Source organism: Bubalus bubalis, chromosome 14, assembly GCF_019923935.1.
Source record: "Bubalus bubalis isolate 160015118507 breed Murrah chromosome 14, NDDB_SH_1, whole genome shotgun sequence".
Taxonomy (NCBI): Eukaryota; Metazoa; Chordata; class Mammalia; order Artiodactyla; family Bovidae; genus Bubalus; species Bubalus bubalis.
In genome coordinates this window covers 63,828,188-63,847,389 of record NC_059170.1, presented here as the reverse complement: position 1 = coordinate 63,847,389, position 19,202 = coordinate 63,828,188, and the positions used below count along the sequence as shown (strand labels likewise).

General features: G+C 38.2%; 1 protein-coding gene across 2 annotated transcripts in view; it reads right to left on the bottom strand.

Annotated features, from left to right (window-relative positions):
• Positions 1–242: 242 nt before the first annotated feature.
• Positions 243–19,202, bottom strand: part of CCDC7 (coiled-coil domain containing 7) — a 263,556-nt gene continuing 244,596 nt past the window's right edge. For both annotated transcript variants that reach the window (XM_044928180.2, XM_044928181.2), the window contains 5 exons: positions 16,798–16,920; positions 15,231–15,344; positions 5,768–5,893; positions 1,171–1,266; positions 243–476 (listed from right to left, as the gene is read on the bottom strand). In XM_044928180.2, the coding sequence (XP_044784115.2) occupies positions 457–476; positions 1,171–1,266; positions 5,768–5,893; positions 15,231–15,344; positions 16,798–16,920 (479 nt within the window). In that variant the 3' untranslated portion in view covers positions 243–456. The remainder of the gene's footprint in view (positions 477–1,170; positions 1,267–5,767; positions 5,894–15,230; positions 15,345–16,797; positions 16,921–19,202) is intronic.

Genomic DNA, 19,202 nt, shown 5'->3' with positions numbered 1-19,202 from the left:
TTTCCCTTCTCCAGGGTATCTTCCCAATCCAGGAATCAAACCCAGGTCTCCTGCACTGCAGGCAGATTCTTTACAAGCTGAGCCACAAGGCATTTGCTTTTACTTCCTCTTTTTTTTGAAGTTGGTTGTGCAGTGTTAAAACATGACTATTTCAAATTAGGGGAATATTTTCATTATTTGCTATTTAAAGGACAACTGTAACTTTTCCAAAATTAGAAAACAGAAAATTCACTAAAACTCACCTGATGCCGATCAAGGTCCTCCATGATTTGGGCCTACCCTGTTAATTCAGGGTCTTTCTCAGTATTGTTCAATAAACACCATTCACTCAAGGCAATGTTATTTTCATAAGGCTTCCACTCCTGCAATTTCATTGCTATCTCCATAAGTTTGCTCACCTTATTTATTTTGCCCGGAATTAATTTATTTTCAAAAGTATGGGTGGGGTGGAGATTTTCAGGCAGTTGTATATGGCACTTTAAAGGAAAATTGTTGTGTGATTAAAAAAATAGTTCTATTTAATTTCATTGTACTTGATACAATTTTTATTATGTGACATCATGAAAAATAGAATATTGTATATGAAATTAACAATGAAAATGGAAAAGAAGTACATAAATCTACCTATGTTTCTATAGAAATGGTTCTCCAATTTTACCCTGCATCAGAACACCCAGAGAACTTGTTAAACAAATTAAGGGACTTGAACCCCACAGCTTTTATTTCAGTAGGTCTGGAGTGAGGGCCAAGGATGTGCATTTCTAAATAAGTTCCTAGTTAATGCCCAGGCTGCTAGTCCAGGGACCACACTTTGAGAAGCATTTATACAGGAATCAAAAAGTTAAAGTTCACTAGAATATTGTTTTTTTGAATACACACAATGTATATGCTTAATATATCTATGGTTCTTCAAAAAATCAGTCAGTTTTAAATGAGAAGTGAATGTCTGAGCTGCGAAAGGAACCCAAAAAAATCAGCATCAGGAAAGAAATAGTGACAATTCCTTTTAGGTGAAAGACTTAACTCTGAGCTGATGGAGGCAAGACAGGATTATGAAATATCAATTACGTCCAATGATGTTTGTTGCAACACTGTTATAAACAGTGTTTGGAAACAATCAAAGTCCCCATTTAACAGAGGCCTAGTTAAGTAATATACCATTACTTTTACCTTTATAGACAGGTTTTCTTGTTGTAGCAATCACAGTGGGCAGAGTCTCTTCATGTTCAATTTTCTTTTTTTTTAAGGTTGATTTTTTTTGATGCCCTAAAAAAAATGAGGATGGTGTTATAACCTAGAAATAACCTCATTTAAACTTTGAAAAAATTAAAATAAATCTTACTAATCTATTTCTAAAGTACAGCTTCTGTATATTTTTTTCAATATTTTAGATAAAGCAGCTTTACTAACATAAATATTGTCTAATTTTTCCTTGGTGAGTATTTGACCACCTGCCAATGCAGGAGACATAACAGATGAAAGTTCAATCCCTGGGTCAGGAAGATCTCCTGGAGGAGGGCATGGCAACCCATTCCAGCATTCTTGCCTGGAGAATCCCAAGGACAGATGAGCCTGTTGGGCTACAGTCCATAGGGTTGCAAAGAGTCAGACACAACTGAAGCAACTTAGCATGTAAGCATAAACAATTGCACTCATCTCACAAGCTAGTAAAGTAATGCTCAAAATTCTCCAAGCCAGGCTTCAGCAATATGTGAACCGTGAATTTCCTGATGTTCAAGCTGGTTTTAGAAAAGGCAGAGGAACCAGAGATCAAATTGCCAACATCCGCTGGATCATGAAAAAAGCAAGAGAGTTCCAGAAAAACATCTATTTCTGCTTTATTGACTATGCCAAAGCCTTTGACTGTGTGGATCACAATAAACTGTGGAAAATTCTGAAAGAGATGGGAATACCAGGCCACCTGATCTGCCTCTTGAGAAATTTATATGCAGGTCAGGAAGCAACAGTTAGAACTGGACATGGAACAACAGACTGATTCCAAATAGGAAAAGGAGTATGTCAAGGCTGTATATTGTCACCCTGTTTATTTAACTTATATGCAGAGTACATCATGAGAAACGCTGGACTGGAAGAAGCACAAGCTGGAATCAAGATTGTCCGGAGAAATATCAATAACCTCAGATATGCAGATGACACCACCCTTATGGCAGAAAGTGAAGAGGAACTAAAAAGCCACTTGATGAAAGTGAAAGTGGAGAGTGAAAAAGTTGGCTTAAAGCTCAACATTCAGAAAACGAAGATCATGGCATCCGGTCCCATCACTTCATGGGAAATAGATGGGGAAACAGTGGAAACAGTGTCAGACTTTATTTTTCTGGGTTCCAAAATCACTACAGATGGTGATTGCAGCCATGAAATTAAAAGACGCTTACTCCTTGGAAGGAAAGTTATGACCAACCTAGATAGCATATTCAAAAGCAGAGACATTACTTTGCCAACAAAGGTTCGTCTAGTCAAGGCTATGGTTTTTCCAGTGGTCACGTATGGATGTGAAAGTTGGACTGTGAAGAAGGCTGAGCGCCGAAGAATTGATGCTTTTGAACTGTGGTGTTGGAGAAGACTCTTGCACTGCAAGGAGATCCAACCAGTCCATTCTGAAGGAGATCAGCCCTGGGATTTCTTTGGAAGGAATGATGCTAAAGCTGAAACTCCAGTACTTTGGCCACCTCATGTGAAGAGTTGACTCATTGGAAAAGACTCTGATGCTGGGAGGGATTGGGGGCAGGAGGAGAAGGGGACGACAGAGGATGAGATGGCTGGATAGCATCACTGACTCGATGGACGTAAGTCTGGGTGAACTCCAGAGTTGGTGATGGACAGGGAGGCCTGGCGTGCTGCGATTCATGGGGTCGCAAAGAGTCAGACACTACTGAGTGACTGAACTGAACTGAACTGAACTGAAGGTTACTTTAAAATTCTTCAAGCTAGGCTTCAGCAGTATGTGAACTGAGAACTTCCAGATGTATAAGCCAGGTTTAGAAAAGGCAGAGGAACCAGAGATCAAATTGCCAACATTCGTTGGATCATAGAGAAAGCAAAGGAATTATAGAAAAACATCCACTTCTGCTTCCTGGACTGTGCTGCCAAAGCCTTTGACTGTGTGGATCACAACAAACTGTGGAAAATTCTTAAAGAGATGGGAATACCAGACCACCTTACCTGTCTCCTGAGAAACTTATTTATGGATCGAGAAGCAACAGTTAGAACCTTACATGGAACAATGGGTTGGTTCCAAATTGGGAAAGGAGTATGTCAAGGCTGTATATTGTCACTCTGCTTATTTAACTTATATGCAGAGTACACATGTGAAATGCTGGGCTAGATGACTCATAAGCTAGAATCAAGACTGCCAGTAGAAATATCTCAACCTCAGATATGCATATGATAATCACTTCAATGGCTAAAAGTGAAGAGGAACTAAAATGCCTCTTGATGAAGGTGAAAGAGGAAAGTTAAAAAAAAACTGGCTCAAAATACAACATTCAAAAAACTAAGGTTATGGCATCCAGTTCTATCATTTCATGGCAAATAGAAGGGGAAAACGTGGAAGCAGTGACAGATTTTATTTTCTTGGGCTCCAAAAGCACTGCAGACAGTGACTGCAGCCACAAAATTCGAAGATGCTTGTTCCTTGGAAGGAAAGCTATGACAAATCTAGACAGTATATTAAAAAGCAGAGAGACGTGACTTTGTTGACAAGGTCCATATAGTTAAAGCTATGGTTTTTCTAGTATGGATGTGACAGTTGGACCATAAAGAAAGTTGAGTGCCAAACAAATGATGCTTTTGAACTGTGGTGCTGGAGAAGACTCTTGAGAGTTCCTTGAATTGCAAGGAGATGAAACCAGTCAATCATAAAGGAAATAAACCCTGAATATTCTTGGAAGGACTGATGGTAAAGCTCCAATACTTTGGCTACCTGATGTGAAGAGCTGACTCATTGGAAAAGATCTGGATGCTGGGGAAGATTGAAGGCAAAAGAAGAGGGCAGCAGAGGATGAGATGATTAGATAGCATCACAAACTTAATGGATATGAATTTGAGCAAACTCTGGGAGATAGTGAAGGACAGGGAAGCCTGCTGCTGCTGCTGCTAAGTCGCTTCAGTTGTGGCCGACTCTGAGCGACCACATAGACGGCAGCCCATCAGGCTCCCCCGTCCCTGGGAGCTGCAATCCATGGGGTTGCAGAGTCAGACATGACTTAGCGACTGAATAACAACAATAACAACAAGCATAAACAGTAAGAGTGTGAATCAAGAAAAAAATAATAAAAAACTGTAAAAATGTTAGAGGTTTTTTTTTAAATGGTAGGTCAGTAAAAAAAATTTAAGCAATTAAATAAATTATCAAGTAAAGTTTTTCTCTCTCTATGAAACAGTGTATCTTCATTTTCTAACAAAGAAATTTGTATTCCTACAGTGAAAAATCTAGTGCTAGAACAGAAGGAAAGTGAAAGTGAAAGTTGCTCAGTAGTGTCCAGCTCTTTGTGATCTTATGGAGTGTACAGAGCATGGAATTCTCCAGACCAGAATACTGGAGTGGGTAGCCTTTCCCTTCTCCAGGGGATCTTTCCAACCCAGGGAATGAACCCAGGTCTCCTGCATTGCAGGCAGATTCTTTACCAGCTGAGCCACAAGGGAAGCCCAAGAATACTGGAATGGGTAGCCTGTCCTTTCCATCCAGGGGATTTTCCCGACCCAGGAATCAAACCAGGGTCTCCTGCATTGCAGGCGGATTCTTTACCAACTGAGCTATAAGGAAGCCCATAATGGAAGGAGAGATACTAAAAAAACACTATTTCAAAGATACATATTTTGAGCACTGTTTAAAAACAGAACTATGTAATAATGAAAACAGTTTCAAAATGGTCACTTGGAGAAAAATAAAAAGCAGAATGCGGCACATTTAGATGCTACTCTCAAAGTTAGTAGAAAAAAATTGCATTAATGTGCTTAGTTTCTACAATATATATCTTGCATGATAAATACCACTGGAGTAATGCATAAGAAATAGGGTCTGTAAATTGGTTCTTAGACATGAATGGATTAGACAGTTGGAAGATGGTAATGGAGGAAGAAAAATGAACATATTATTTATCGTCCTTCAGACTTACCCTCACATTGACTCTTTCTATTGACCCTGCTTAGTGAAAGAAAGTGAAGTTGCTCAGGTATGTCTGACTCTTTGCAACCCCATGGACTGCAGCCTACCAGGCTTCTCTGTCCATGGAATTTTTCAGGCAAGAGGTACTGGAGTGGGTTGCCATTTCCTTCTCCAGGGGATCTTTCTGACCCAGGGACCAAACCCGGGTCTCCCACATTGCAGGCAGACGCTTTACCATCTGAGCTACCAGGGAAGCCCATTGACCCTGCTTGGGACTGATAAAAAGAGGAATATTTAAATATAAGGAAGAGGATTATAAGATGCATTTATCTCAGTCATCTGCAGGAAAGGAATGTTGAAAAAAATAATGTTGAAAAAAGTGAAATAATGTTGAGAAAAGGAATGTTGAAAAAAATAATGGAGTTCCAATTTAGTAGTGGTAGGCAAGGGAGCCATGCCAGAGACACCATTCACCCACTAAGAATGCATATATGTCAGATGAGCTTACTTTAGCATTTATTTTCATTTATTTTTGTTAAACTGGTTATATGACTAAGGTTAGTACAATCTGGTAATTTCCATATAATCAAACCTTTATTCATTAAAAACATCACATTGTACAATAAAAATATTATGAATTACCTGAATGTTCTTTATTCAGTGAAGGAAAATTGATGGCTTTATAAAAACCTGGCCCAGTCTTAGATGGTCTATGAAGTACTTTTGGGCGTTCAGTCATGTAAGATGAAAAGTCCTCAAAAGATGCATCTAGAAATATTTAGAAAATATGTTAGCTGTGAGATGGATCATATTCATAACTATTTTTATTTTTAATACTCAAACAGTAAGTTGTCAATAAAAATAAAGAAGTTTATATAATGAAAATTAATTTTTTGAGAACATTAACTCAATTAGAATAATAAAGATATATATTTAGAAGATTAGTTTGGAGATCAGAGCTAAAAGAAAGAAGCAAGTCACAAAAAGCCTCAATTATAATAGAGACAGGAATTAGATAAATTGATGCTTAGGGCTAGGGGAATATGAGGATTAGAGCACACAAGTAGTGGAATTATATTTTCAAAGTGCTGAAAGCAAGAATTCACAATCATGAATTTTATACCTAGAAAAACTATCATTCAAATATAAAGATGGAACAAACCATACCCAGATTAAAACAAACAAACAAACAAAAAAACCCCAAGGGATTTTGTTTTTATACTACCAGCCATGTCTTAAAAGAAATACTAAAGGGAATCAGTTCAGTTCAGTCACTCAGTCGTGTCTGACAATTTGGGACCCCATGGACTGCAGCAGGCCAGGCCTCCCTGTCCATCACCAACTCATGGAGTTTACTCAAATTCATGTCTGTTGAGTCAGTGATGCCATTCAACCATCTCATCCTCTGTCGTCCCCTTCTCCTCCTGTCTTCAAACTTTTCCAGCATCAGGGTCTTTTCCAATGAGTTAGTTCTTCCCATCAGGTGGCCAAAGTATTGGAGTTTCAGCTTCAGCATCAGTCCTTCCAATGAATATATAGGACTGATTTCCTTTAGGATGGACTGGTTGTACCTCCTTGCAGTCTGAGGAACTCGCAAGAGTCTTCTCTAAACCACAGTTCAAAAGCATCAATTCTTATGCACTCAGCTTTCTTTATATTCCAACTCTCACATCCATACTGGAAAAACCATAGCTTTGACTAGACAGACTTTTGTTGGTAAAGTAATGTTTCCAATTTTTAATATGCTGTCTAGGTTGGTCATAACTTTTCTTCCAAGGAGCAAGTGTCTTTTAATTTCATGGCTGCAGTCACCATTAGCAGTGATTTTGGAGGTCAAAAAATAAAGTCTGTCACTGTTTCCCCATTTATTTGCCATGAAGTAATGGGACCAGATGCCATGATCTTAGTTTTCTGAATGCTGAGCTTTAAGATAATATTTTAACTCTCCTCTTTCACTTTCATCAAGAGGCTCTTTAGTTCTTCGTTTTCTGCTAAAAGGGTGGTGTCATCTGCATATCTGAGGTTATTTATATTTCACCCAGCAATCTTGATTCCACCTTGTACTTCATCCAGCCCAGCATTTCTCAGGATGTCCTGCATATAAGTTAAATAAGCAGGATGACAATATACAGCCTTGATGTACTCCTTTTCCTATTTGGAGCCAGTCTGTTGTTTCATGTCCAGTTGTCACTGTTGCTTCCTGACTTGCAAACAGATTTCTCAGGAGGCAGGTCAGGTGGTCTGGTATTCTCATCTCTTTCAGAATTTTCCACAGTTTCTTGTGATCCACACAGTCAAAGGCTTTTGCACAGTCAATAAAGAGAAGTAGATGTTTTTCTGGAACTCTCTTGCTTTTTCGATGATCCAACAGATGTTGGCAATTTGACTCTGGTTCCTCTGCCTTTTCGAAATCGAGCTTGAACATCTGGAAGTTCATGGTTCACATATGGTTGAAGCCTGGCTTGGAGAATTTTGAGTATTACTTTACTAGTGTGTGAGATGAGTGCAATTGTGTGGCAGTCTGAGCACTATTTGACATTGACTTTCTTTGTGACTGGAATGAAAACTGACCTTTTCCACTCCTGTGGCCACTGCTGAGTTTTCCAAATTTACTGGCATCCTGAGTGCACCACTTTCACAGCATCATCTTTTAAGATTTGAAATAGCTCAACTGGAATTCCATCACCTCCACTAGCTTTGTTCAGAGTGATGCTTCCTAAGGCCCTCATGACTTCGCATTCTGGCTCTAGGTGAGTGATCACACCATCATGGTTATCTGGGTCATGAAGATCTTTTTTGTATAGTTCTTCTGTGTATTCTTGCCACCTTTTCTTAATATCTTCTGCTTCTGTTAGGTCCATACCATTTTGTCCTTTATTTTGCCCATTGTTGCATGAAATGTTCCCTTGGTATCTCTAATTTTGTTGAAGAGATCTCTAGTCTTTCCCATCCTGTTGTTTTCCTCTATTTCGTTGCACTGATACCTGAGGAAGGCTTTCTTACCTTTCCTTGCTATTCTTTGGAACTCTGCATTCAAATGGGTATATCTTTCCTTTTCTCCTTTGCCTTTTGCTTTTCTTATTTTCATAGCTGTTTATAAGGCCTCCTCAGACAACCATTTAGCCTTTTTGCATTTTTTTTTTTTTTTTTTTACCTTGGGGATGGTCTTGATCCCTGCCTCCTGTACAATGTCACAGACCTGCGTCCATAGTTCATCAGGCACTCTATCTATCAGACCTAGTCCCTTGAATCTATTTCTCACTTCCACTGTATAATCATAAGGGATTTGATTTGGGTGATACCTGAATGGGCTAGTGGTTTTCCCTACTTTCTTCAATTTAAGCCTGAATTTGGCAATAAGGAGTTCATGATCTGAGCCACAGTCAGCTCCCAGTCTTTTTTTGCTGACTCTATAGAGGTTCTCCATCTTTGGCAGCAAAGAATATAATCAACCTGATTTCGGTGTTGACCATCTGGTGATGTCCAGTGTAGAATCTTTTCTTGTGTTGGTGGAAGAGGATGTTTTCTCTGACCAGTGGGTTCTCTTGGCAAAACTCTATTAGCCTTTGCCCTGCTTCATCTGTACTCCAAAGCCAAATTTGCCTGTTACTCCAAAGTAGGAAGTCCCCTATAATGAAAATAACATCTTTTTTGGGTGTTAGTTCTAGAACGTCTTGTAGGTCGTTATATAACCGTTTAGCTTCTTCATCATTACTGGTCGGGGCATAGAAGCTGGTTGAATTACTGTGATATTGAATGGTCTGCCTTGGAAACAAACAGAGATCATTCTGTAGTTTTTGAGATACACCCAAGTACTGCATTTCAGACCTTTTGTTGATTATTAGGGCTACTCCATTTCTTCTAAGGGATTCTTGCCCACAGTAGTAGAGATAATGGTCATCTGAGTTAAATTCACCCATTCCAGTCCATTTTAGCTTGCTGATTCCTAAAATGTTGACATTTACTCTTGCCATCTCCTGTTTGACCACTTCCAATTTGCCTTGATTCATGGACCTAACATTCCAGGTTCCTAGGCAATATTGCTCTTTACAGCATCGAACTTTACTTCTATCACCAGTCACATCCACAACTGCGTATTGTTTTTACTTTGGCTCCATCTCTTCATTCTTTCTGGAGTTATTTCTCCACTGATCTCCAGTAGCATATTGGGCACCTACCGACCTGGGGAGTTAATCTTTCAGTGTCCTATCTTTTTGCCTTTTCATACTGTTCATGGGGTTCTCAAGGCAAGAATACTTAAATGGTTTGCCATTCCCTTCTCCAGTGGACCATGTTTTGTCAGAACTCTCCACCATGACCCGTCCATCTTGGGTGGCCCTACACAGCATGGCTCATAGTTTCATTGAGTTAGACAAGGCTGTGGTCCCTGTGATCAGATTGGTTAGTTTTCTGTGATTGTGGTTTTCAGTCTGTCTGCCCTTTGATGGAGAATGATAAGAGGCTTATGGAGACTTCCTGATGGGAGAGACTGACTGAGGGGGAAACTAAAGGGAATACTTCAGGCTGAAACAAAATAACAACAGAAGGTAACTCAAATTCACATGAAGAAATAAAAAAGTACCTTAAAGGTAATTATATAGGTAAATATAAATGACAATATACATTTCTACCTCTTCTTCAATTAACTGATTAAAAAGACTACAGCATAAAACTGTACTGCTGGACATATAATATAAGACTTAATTTTATTTCTATATAAGTGCACACAATAATCCAAAAACTTAATTAAGGGAACAATTTTATTTGTGAAAGCATCAAAAATAATAAAATAGTAATAAATTCCACAAAGGGGAATAGCTATAGTAAATCTTAAAAAACATTACTGAAGGAAATTAAAGAAATCTAAATAAATAAACTCAGTGTCAACAGATTAGCTAAATAGTATTCCTCTGTGTATGTATGTGTATATATATATGAACATTGTAAAACTGAAAAAGGAGTATGTCAAGGCTGTATATTGTCACCCTGCTTGTTTAACTTATATGCAGAGTACCTCAAGTGACATGTTGGGCTGGATGACTCACAAGCTGGAATCAAGACCGGTGGGAAAAATATCAACAACCTTGGCTATGCAGATGATATCACTCTAATGTCAAGAAGTGAAGAGGAACTAAAGAGGCTCTTGATTAAAGTGGAAGAGGAGAGTGAAAGAGCTGGCTTAAAATTCAACATTCATAAAACAACGATCATGGCACCAAGTCTTATCACTTCATGGCAAATAGATGGGGAAAAAGTGGAAACTATGACAGATTTTATTTTCTTGGGTTTCAGAAGTGCTGCACTCAGTAAGCCAGTAAATTTGGAAAACTCAGCAGTGGCCACAGGACTGGAAAAGGTCAGTTTTCATTCCAATTCCAAAGATGGGCAATTGCAAAGAATGTTCAAACTACCACACAACTGCACTCATTTCACATGCTAGCAAGGGAATGCTGTAAATCCTTCAAGCTAGGCTTCAACAGTAGATGAATTGAGAACTTCCAGATATACAAGCTGCATTTAGAAAAGGCAGAGGAACCAGTGATCAAATTACCAACATCTGGTGGATCATAGAAAAAGCAAGAGAATTCCAGAAAAACATCTACTTCTGCTTCCTTTACTACGCTAAAGCCTTTGACTGTGTGGATCAGAACAAACTGTGAAAAATTCTTAAAGGGGTGGGAATACCAGACCACCTTACTTGCCTCCTGAGAAACCCGTATGCAGGTCAAGAAGCAACAGAACAGGACATGGAACAACAGACTGGTTCAAAATTGGGAAAAGAGTATGTCAAGGCTGTATGTTGCCATCCTGCTTATTTAACTTATATGCAGAGTACATCATGTGACATGCCTGGCTGGATGAATCACAAGCTGGAATCAAGATTGGCGGGAAAAATACCAACAACCTCAGATATGCAGATGACACGACCCAAATGGCAGAAAGCAAAGAGGAAATAAAGAGTTTCTTGATGGGGGTGAAAGCAAGTGAAAAAGCTGGCTTAAAACTCAACATTCAAAAAAAGAAGATCATGGCATCTGGCCCTATGACTTCATGGCAAATAGATGGGGAAACAATGGAAACAGTGACAGACTTTCTTTTCTTGGGCTCCAAAATCATTGCAGATGGTGATTGCAGGTATGAAATTAAAAGTCACTTGCTCCTTGGAAGAAAACCCATGACAAACCTAGACAGTGTATTAAAAAGCAGACACATCACTTTGCCTACAAAGGTCCATATAGTCGAACTATGGGTTTTCCAGCAGTCATGTACAGATGTGAGAGACGAACTATGAAAAGGCTGAGAGCTGAAGAACTGATGCTTTTGAACTGTGGTGCTGGAGAAAACTCCTGAGAGTTCCTTGGACTGCAAGGAGATGAAACCAGTCAATCCTAAAGGAAATCAACCCTGAATATTCATTGGAAGGACTGATGCTGAAGCTGAAGTGCCAGTACCTTGGCTACCTGATGTGAAGAGCCAACTCACTGGAAAAGACCCTAATGCTGGGAAAGATTGAGGGCAGGAGAAGAAGGGGACAATAGAGGATGACATGGTTGGATGGCATCACTGAGTCAATGGATATGAGTCTGAGCAAACTTAGGGAGATAGTGAAGGACTGAGAAGCCTGGTAGGGTGCAGTTCACAGTGTCGCAAAGAGTCAGACTTAGTGACTGATCAACATATATGAAATAAAACAGTTATTTTAAATTCTTTATTGGGTAAAGTACAGATCTCCGTGTCTTTGGGGTTGGTTTCTGGAAGATTATTGTGATCTTTTGGTAGTATCACGTTGCCTTGATTCTTTGTGTTCCTTGGGCTTTAGTGTGCTGTCTTCACATCTGAAGCAGCAGTCCCCTCCTTCAGACTTACTACTGCTTTCAGGGGAGAAGTGCTTTCCATCAGCCTTGTTAGAGACCTGGAGGTTTTCTCAGACCTTGAGTGGATACACGTGCTCACATTTCTTGCTTACTCTTGTGGCAGAATTCTTAAGCTTGTATATCATCTCTGGATTCTGCAGTGCACCAGGTCCAATGCTGATAACCTCCCTTTTGTTTCTCAAGTGGTGCTACATTTCAAGTTTCTGGTTTCTCTCTGGTCCACAGACACTGGACTGCTTTAGGAAAGTGCTCCATAGCTGTCCAACAAAGACTGCTCTGGCTGCCACACTCTGGAGCATCCACAGGGAGTTGGCTGCAGAATGAGGGCATGCGGATGAGGCATGTCTGACCCTGGGGGAGCTACAGGCCAGGTGGGGGTATCTGCAGGTGAGGCTCTCCCAGAAAGTTCATAGGTGGGCTTTCTGATAGAGTTCACAGCATAGTCAGAAGGAACCCAATTCCTTTAATGCTCTCCAAAAACCTTATCTGCCTCTCTCCTGACCTCATATTGTCCTGTAACGTAGTGCTCTGAATGCTACAGGAGAGAAATGAGTCTTTTTGGCTGCACCCCAAACAGCTGTGGAAGCCTGGTGCTCAATCACTTGCTCTTCCTTTGACCTACCTCTCACCCCCTCACAGGATGGCTTTTGTTTGGCCCTACTGCTGCCATCTTAGGGAAGGTCGGCAAAGTCAAACTGTTCCACTTATCCACTCGAATGTGTCCAAACTCATCTTTTACTCCAATGGAGTGCTGGAACTTCTCCTTGAGAAACCCAGACTTCCATTAAGGCTCTCTTATCTGTGATGACTGCCCCAGTCAAGGTTATCCAGATTCCCCTGGACCATAGCCAAGAGGAGCTGGAACCAGTTCATAAGCTACTGAAGGGTCCACAGTCAGGATGGAGGTCTGTCTTCCTATTACCTGATGCACAGGCATATAGAACTCTTCCAAGTCCCTTGGTAAATGATGCTGGATCCCAGACTCCCACAATGTCACTTTTGTTCATGGATACATGACAAATTTTTATTGTTGATAAGAGGCAGATTAGGAGCAGTATCCTGTGCCATCATGATGCGGATGTCACCTGTCATACATCTGTAGTACAGTCAGTTCTGCATTCTCTCCTGGGTTTATTTGTTGTATTATTTTTGGTCATGCCAATTGGCATGCAGGATCTTAGTTCCTGATCATGGATTGAACCGACAACCCCTCAGTGGAAGCATGGAGTCTTAACCACAGGACTACCAGTGAAGTTCCTGGTTTGTTTCTGAAAGCATATTTTATAGAGAAAATTATAATTAAAATATAATCAAATGATGGGAAAGATGACCTAAATGTATGGATCACTGCTATATGCCTGTTTTTTCCCCCACATTTTATAAGGGAGTGTCTACTGCGGTGTTAGTTGCTTAGCTGTATCTGACTCTATGTGATCCCAAGGACCATAGCCTGCCAGGCTCCTCTGTACATGGAATTCTCCAAGCAAGAATGCTAGAGTGGGCAGCTTTTCCCTTCTCTAGGGGATCTTCCTGACTCAGAGACTGAACTAGGGTCTCCTGCATTACAGGAGAATTCTTTCCCATCTGAGCCTCCAGGACACTTTGGAGTCTCCTTGTCTGTGCTACTCTATTGTGTGTGTGTGTTTTACGGGAAGTCATATCACAGGAGCTGCCTCTGAAAGAGATCATAGATCCTAAGACAGTGGTCTCTGGCACTGATATCAAATTTTAATGAGAATTTGTGGAATTCTTGGAAGAGCACATGTATTTTCCATGGGAGGGGGGTAGGAATCATGGGTATTTGCAACCAGAAGGAGCACCGGCGGACTGGATTCAATAACAGGCTCCACATCTTCTTGACTACCTGTATTCATGTGCTCCCACACAACTCTGATCTTGGTAATATGACTTCAGTGAATGCAAGAAAAGCAGACAAATGCAGGCAGAGACTTGAAAATTGCTTGTGCATTGATTGAGATTTGCTCCCATTCTGTGCTAAGGATCCGAGGTTACAATGTGAAGACCCCTAAGCCAGCCAGATGAAAGATGAGAAACGTGTAGCGAGGTCACCTCCAGTAACACTTGAGAAGCTTATTTTCTCTTAGGTTCCAAACCACTCTTTTACATTCTGCTTTGTGGTACTGGATCTGGGATTCTAAAAACTACATTTATGCTTTTCCAGGTAGCACCAAGTTAGGCTGTGCAAAACAGGGCCTGCTAGAGGGAGACTTTTGGAAAAGAACCAAGGAATTTGTTTCTCCCACTTGGTTACCAGTACGCTTCCCAAAAGCTCATGTCCCTTTTCAGTTCTGGTGAACATCATGCCAGCAATGTACCTTTTCCCCAGGAGCAGAAATTCTTTCCACGGCACAAATTGTTGGTATTCTTTCCAACATTAGAAGAACAAGTTTTATTAAACTCTCACCACCCGAGACACTAGCAGTGCTTTGTCTTCAGAAGTACATAGGAGACTTCCTGAAAAATCAGAGATACCAGCACCAGCCAAGTAACATCCTATACTGAAGTCTCTTTTAGCCCTAAAAGTAGAAACTTCTGAAACTGCTTTCTCCATGACCCAGCTCAAACCAGTCTACATTGCTAACTCCCCAGTCATGAACTATATAAATAGCTATGCTTCAGGCTAAATAGTTTACTTGGTAGTTATCCAGTAAAACAATACTAACAAATGTGGGAAAAATTAAAATTAGATTGAGATATGAGAGATATGATTTAGTAACTTTGGGAATAAATGGAAAAAAGCAAATAAAAACCCACTAATCTATATGGCTGAAGGTTATTCAGAGAAAAAAATATTTTTCCTCAATTGCTGGTAAAAATGTTAACAGCCCTTTAGGTAAACAATCTGAAAGTATTTTTCAGTATTAAAAACTTATAAATGCTTTAACAATATCAATCCTAAGATACTACCCCAAAGAGATAAAAATATTCATATGTAAGAATAGATATTCATGGACACATTTACATTTAGTAGGGCGAAAAGTGTAAAAAGTCAATGACCTTCAATAGAAGAATGATTGAATAAAGAATTCTATATTATGAAATATACTGCCAGTAAAAAGGAGAAATTAAATTTCATTTTCAAGCTTGCAAGGGTTTATCTAAGATATTTCTGAAGAAAAAGTAAGATACAAAAAGAATGAAAAAAATACCACAAGAACTATTCTATGTAATTATACAGTATTTTAATATCTTTATATATAAATTTTTACCTTCATCATCAAAGGGTGATAAAGTAATTATTTTTGTTTTATATTTACTTGGTGCAACGTGCCTGGCATAGACATTTTCTTGCTGTAAAAATGCATTTTTGCCTTTAAGTAAATCTATAATAAAATTTAAAAAGAAAAATTATTTGAAGTCTGAACATTCATACACTACTCTCTTAAACCCCATGTATTAGTCTTTATGCATTTGTAATGTTTCCCTCCCATAGTTTAGCCACTTGTCGATGACTATTACTCTAGTTTCTATAAATATTTCATCATTTTCTCTTCTTTGTCTTTATTCTGTGTTCCTTGGTAGCATCCTGCTTTTTCTTTTCCAACTTCACTGAGGTATACTTAGTATATAAAAACACTGCCCAGATTTAATGTGCACATTTTGATGATTTTAAAATAGCCATACAACCTGTGAAGCCATCATCACAATCAAGGTAATAAACATGTCCATCACTTATAAGAGACTTCTCCTGTCTCCTTGCTCTTTTATGTGTATCTTATAAAAACAGCACAAAGCACTCCTGTCTTAACAATTTTTACATGCACAACATTTCTTTTTTTTTTTTTTTGATAGTAAAGGAGCCTTTTTTTTTTTTTTGCTTTTCTCAAACTTACACTTTTATTTATTTATTTATTTATTTTTATTAAATTTTATTTTTAAACTTTACATAATTGTATTAGTTTTGCCAAATATAAAAATGAATCCGCCACAGGTATACATGTGTTCCCCATCCTGAACCTTCCTCCCTCCTCCCTCCCCATACCATCCCTCTGGGTCGTCCCAGTGCACCAGCCCCAAGCATCCAGTATCGTGCATCGAACCTGGACTGGCAACTCGTTTCATACATGATATTTTACATGTTTCAATGCCATTCTCCCAAATCTTCCTACCCTCTCCCTTTCATTGTTAACTGTAGACGTAATGTTTTACAGAAGATCTCTAGAATTTACTCAACTAATATAAATGTGACTTTATATCCATTGAACAACTACCCACTTCTCTCTACCCTTAGCCCCTGGAAACAACCATTTTATTCTCTGGTTCTGTGAGTTTGACTACTGATAAAATGCTAGATTAAAAATGTATTTTCAAAAGTATTGCTGAGATGGCATAAAAACAGTCTCTAGAGACTAGAAAGGAATAAAAGCATTTAACTTGAGACTTTCTGCTAAAAAGGGGTATGTATATTTGTATGCATGTACATTTTTTATAAATTTGACTGACCTACAGTAATGTGGGTAGTGAGGAGGAAGATAGGTGGGAAGTTTCACAATAAAGAATAATCAAAAAATAAAGAGAGCACAATAAAATAGTTTAGAATATATTTGTATAGAGCATCATTATATATTCTTTATGACTGTATAAAAAAAGCTGAGAAAGGAGGGATTAGGATTGTAAAATCATACAAAGGGAACCTTTATTAGAATGTTGTGTGTTTTCTGTAAATTTTCTTATTTTCTGGATGTTTAAAATATTTTACAGAATAAAATTTTAAAGACATATTACAAAAGTAATCTAAATAATTAGATATTTATTTTATACTGTTATATCTTTTACCTTGATTGTCAACTTGTGAAAAATTGATCACGTTCATTGGGAATTTACTTCCTGTGATGTGCCCAGTAAAAAACTCTGTTTGATGTTGTGTGGACTTATCTTTGTCTTTAAATAAATTCACTCCTAAAATTTAAAAAAAAATTTCACAAAGACATTATAACTATTTGCACACTACTCCCCATCCTTTACACATTAGTCTTCATTTCGGCACTTGTACACTTTTCTTTCCACATATAAGTGGCCACTTTTCTATCACTCCAATTTCTATAAACAATTTCTTCATTTTCTCTTCCTTTTTGTTGTTTTGTTTTGTTAGATAGCATCTCACTTAATTTCAAAATTTAATCCAATCACCTTTTATATTTATTTCTATATTTGCATATTTATTTCTATATTTGATCTGTATTCTCCTTTCAGTACCTTTTCCCTTAACAATTTATATTGCTCAAATTTTATTCAGGGCATTTAATTATAAACTCCTCATTAATAAGTAAGTATAAAATAATTAACTAAATTAATTTCATTCTTAAGATGCATGACATTTCAAATTGGATGTAAATGAGAGCAAATTCTTGGTGTGCCTAAGGCTGTTATTCAAAATTGAGAAGGATTAATAAGCAACAATGAAGTCAAAATAATTGAAAGAACCTACATAAAAATACTCTGAAAATTAAAGACATGGAAAAATGTCTTATCATAATATACCAAATTTATCACAGCAAAACAGAAAACAAATTTAACTTCTTAGTTCCTACAATTTAAGTTTTACACTTCTAGCTTTTTCTCAGTTAAAAGTTGTCAGTAAATAATTTTTATTTGATTATTTTCAACAGTTTTTTTTTTTTTTCAGGAATAGAAGTTAGATTGTAACAAAATAAAGCATTCAAAAGTAAAGTTTGATAAATCTTGTTTTAAATGTTAAATTTCAGTGAAAACACATATTTTGGTGCTTTAATCTGAGGATTCAGCTACTTTCAAATTCTGGCTTTCAGCATCACTTTTGCAAGAAGTTCATTCTTTCACCAAAGAGAAATGTATCTAACCCTGTTACTCCAGGACTAAAGCTGTGTCTGTGAATTGTAAACTCAGCTAGAGAACTTCACTTTGGTAGAGATATAAATTTACACACAAGACTAATTATGTAGAGAAAACTGAATAAAATAACTGCTATATTCCTATTCTTATACCACTTATCAACTAGCTTTTTTGCTTTTTCAATTTCAAAGCAACACTCTTTACTAAGCCAGCAAGAAAGTGAGTAGATTAACAGTTTGAAATACTTAAACCAAGCATATCCTAAGGTCATTAGAGCATTGGATTATATGAATTACTTTCCAAATGTATGAGCTTACAACTAAACAATATCTAGGTAAATTTCCACTGACAGCAAATACAAGACTTTAATACTAATTATAAGATGAAATTCATGAAGATTACTCCCCATTAATATTAACATACAGTTACTGCTGCTGCTGCTAAGTCGCTTCAGTCGTGTCCGACTCTGTGCGACCCCATAGACGGCAGCCCACTAGGCTCTTCTGTCCCTGGGATTCTCCAGGCAAGAACACTGGAGTGGGTTGCCATTTCCTTCTCCAATGCATGAAAGTGAAAGTGAAGTCGTTCAGTCCTGCCTGACTCTTAGCGTCCCCAGGGACTGCAGCCTCCCAGGTTCCTCTGTCCATGGGATTTTCCAGGCAAGAGTACTGGAGTGGGGTGCCATCGCCTTCTCTGACAGTTAGTGCTATCATTAGTTAAATCACAGAGAAGACATAAGCCATAAATATTAGACTTGACAAATTCTTGTTCTTACCAGGGTGACTTTTATGATGTGTCTTGATTTTACTAGTTTCTTTTTCACTTTCAACAGTCTGTCATATATTCTTTATCAGTTGCTACAGATATAAAATAAACTTGAAAACACTTTCTAAGGTAACAATTAACACACATGTATGTGTGTCTGTGTATGTAGTACTAAGCTACTTAAAACTTGTTATTATGGAAGACAATATAATATCTGCACTGTACAATCATAAAACATTAGAATTTGAAGGGCTCTTAGCAATCATATAAGCCTCATGATATAGAAGCTTAGAGATGTTTTGGGATTTGACTGAGAACACATACCAAGAAAATACAAAATTGACCACAAGCTGAGGCCCCATAATTCCTTAACCAGTGCTTTTTCTACATGATGCCATGTCCCACACAAACCTTAATCATCTTGGGGAGTTCATGTTAATGATATAACTGCCAAGTTTACACTAAGAGGACACTCATCCTTTAAGAATATACCTATGAGTGGAACATGGCATTTTCCCCCTGCTCACTGGTCAAGTTACAAACCATGGTCACACAAAGTTACTACCAGGCAGAAATTCTTTGGCTCTCTTAAGAGTGCTTTATGC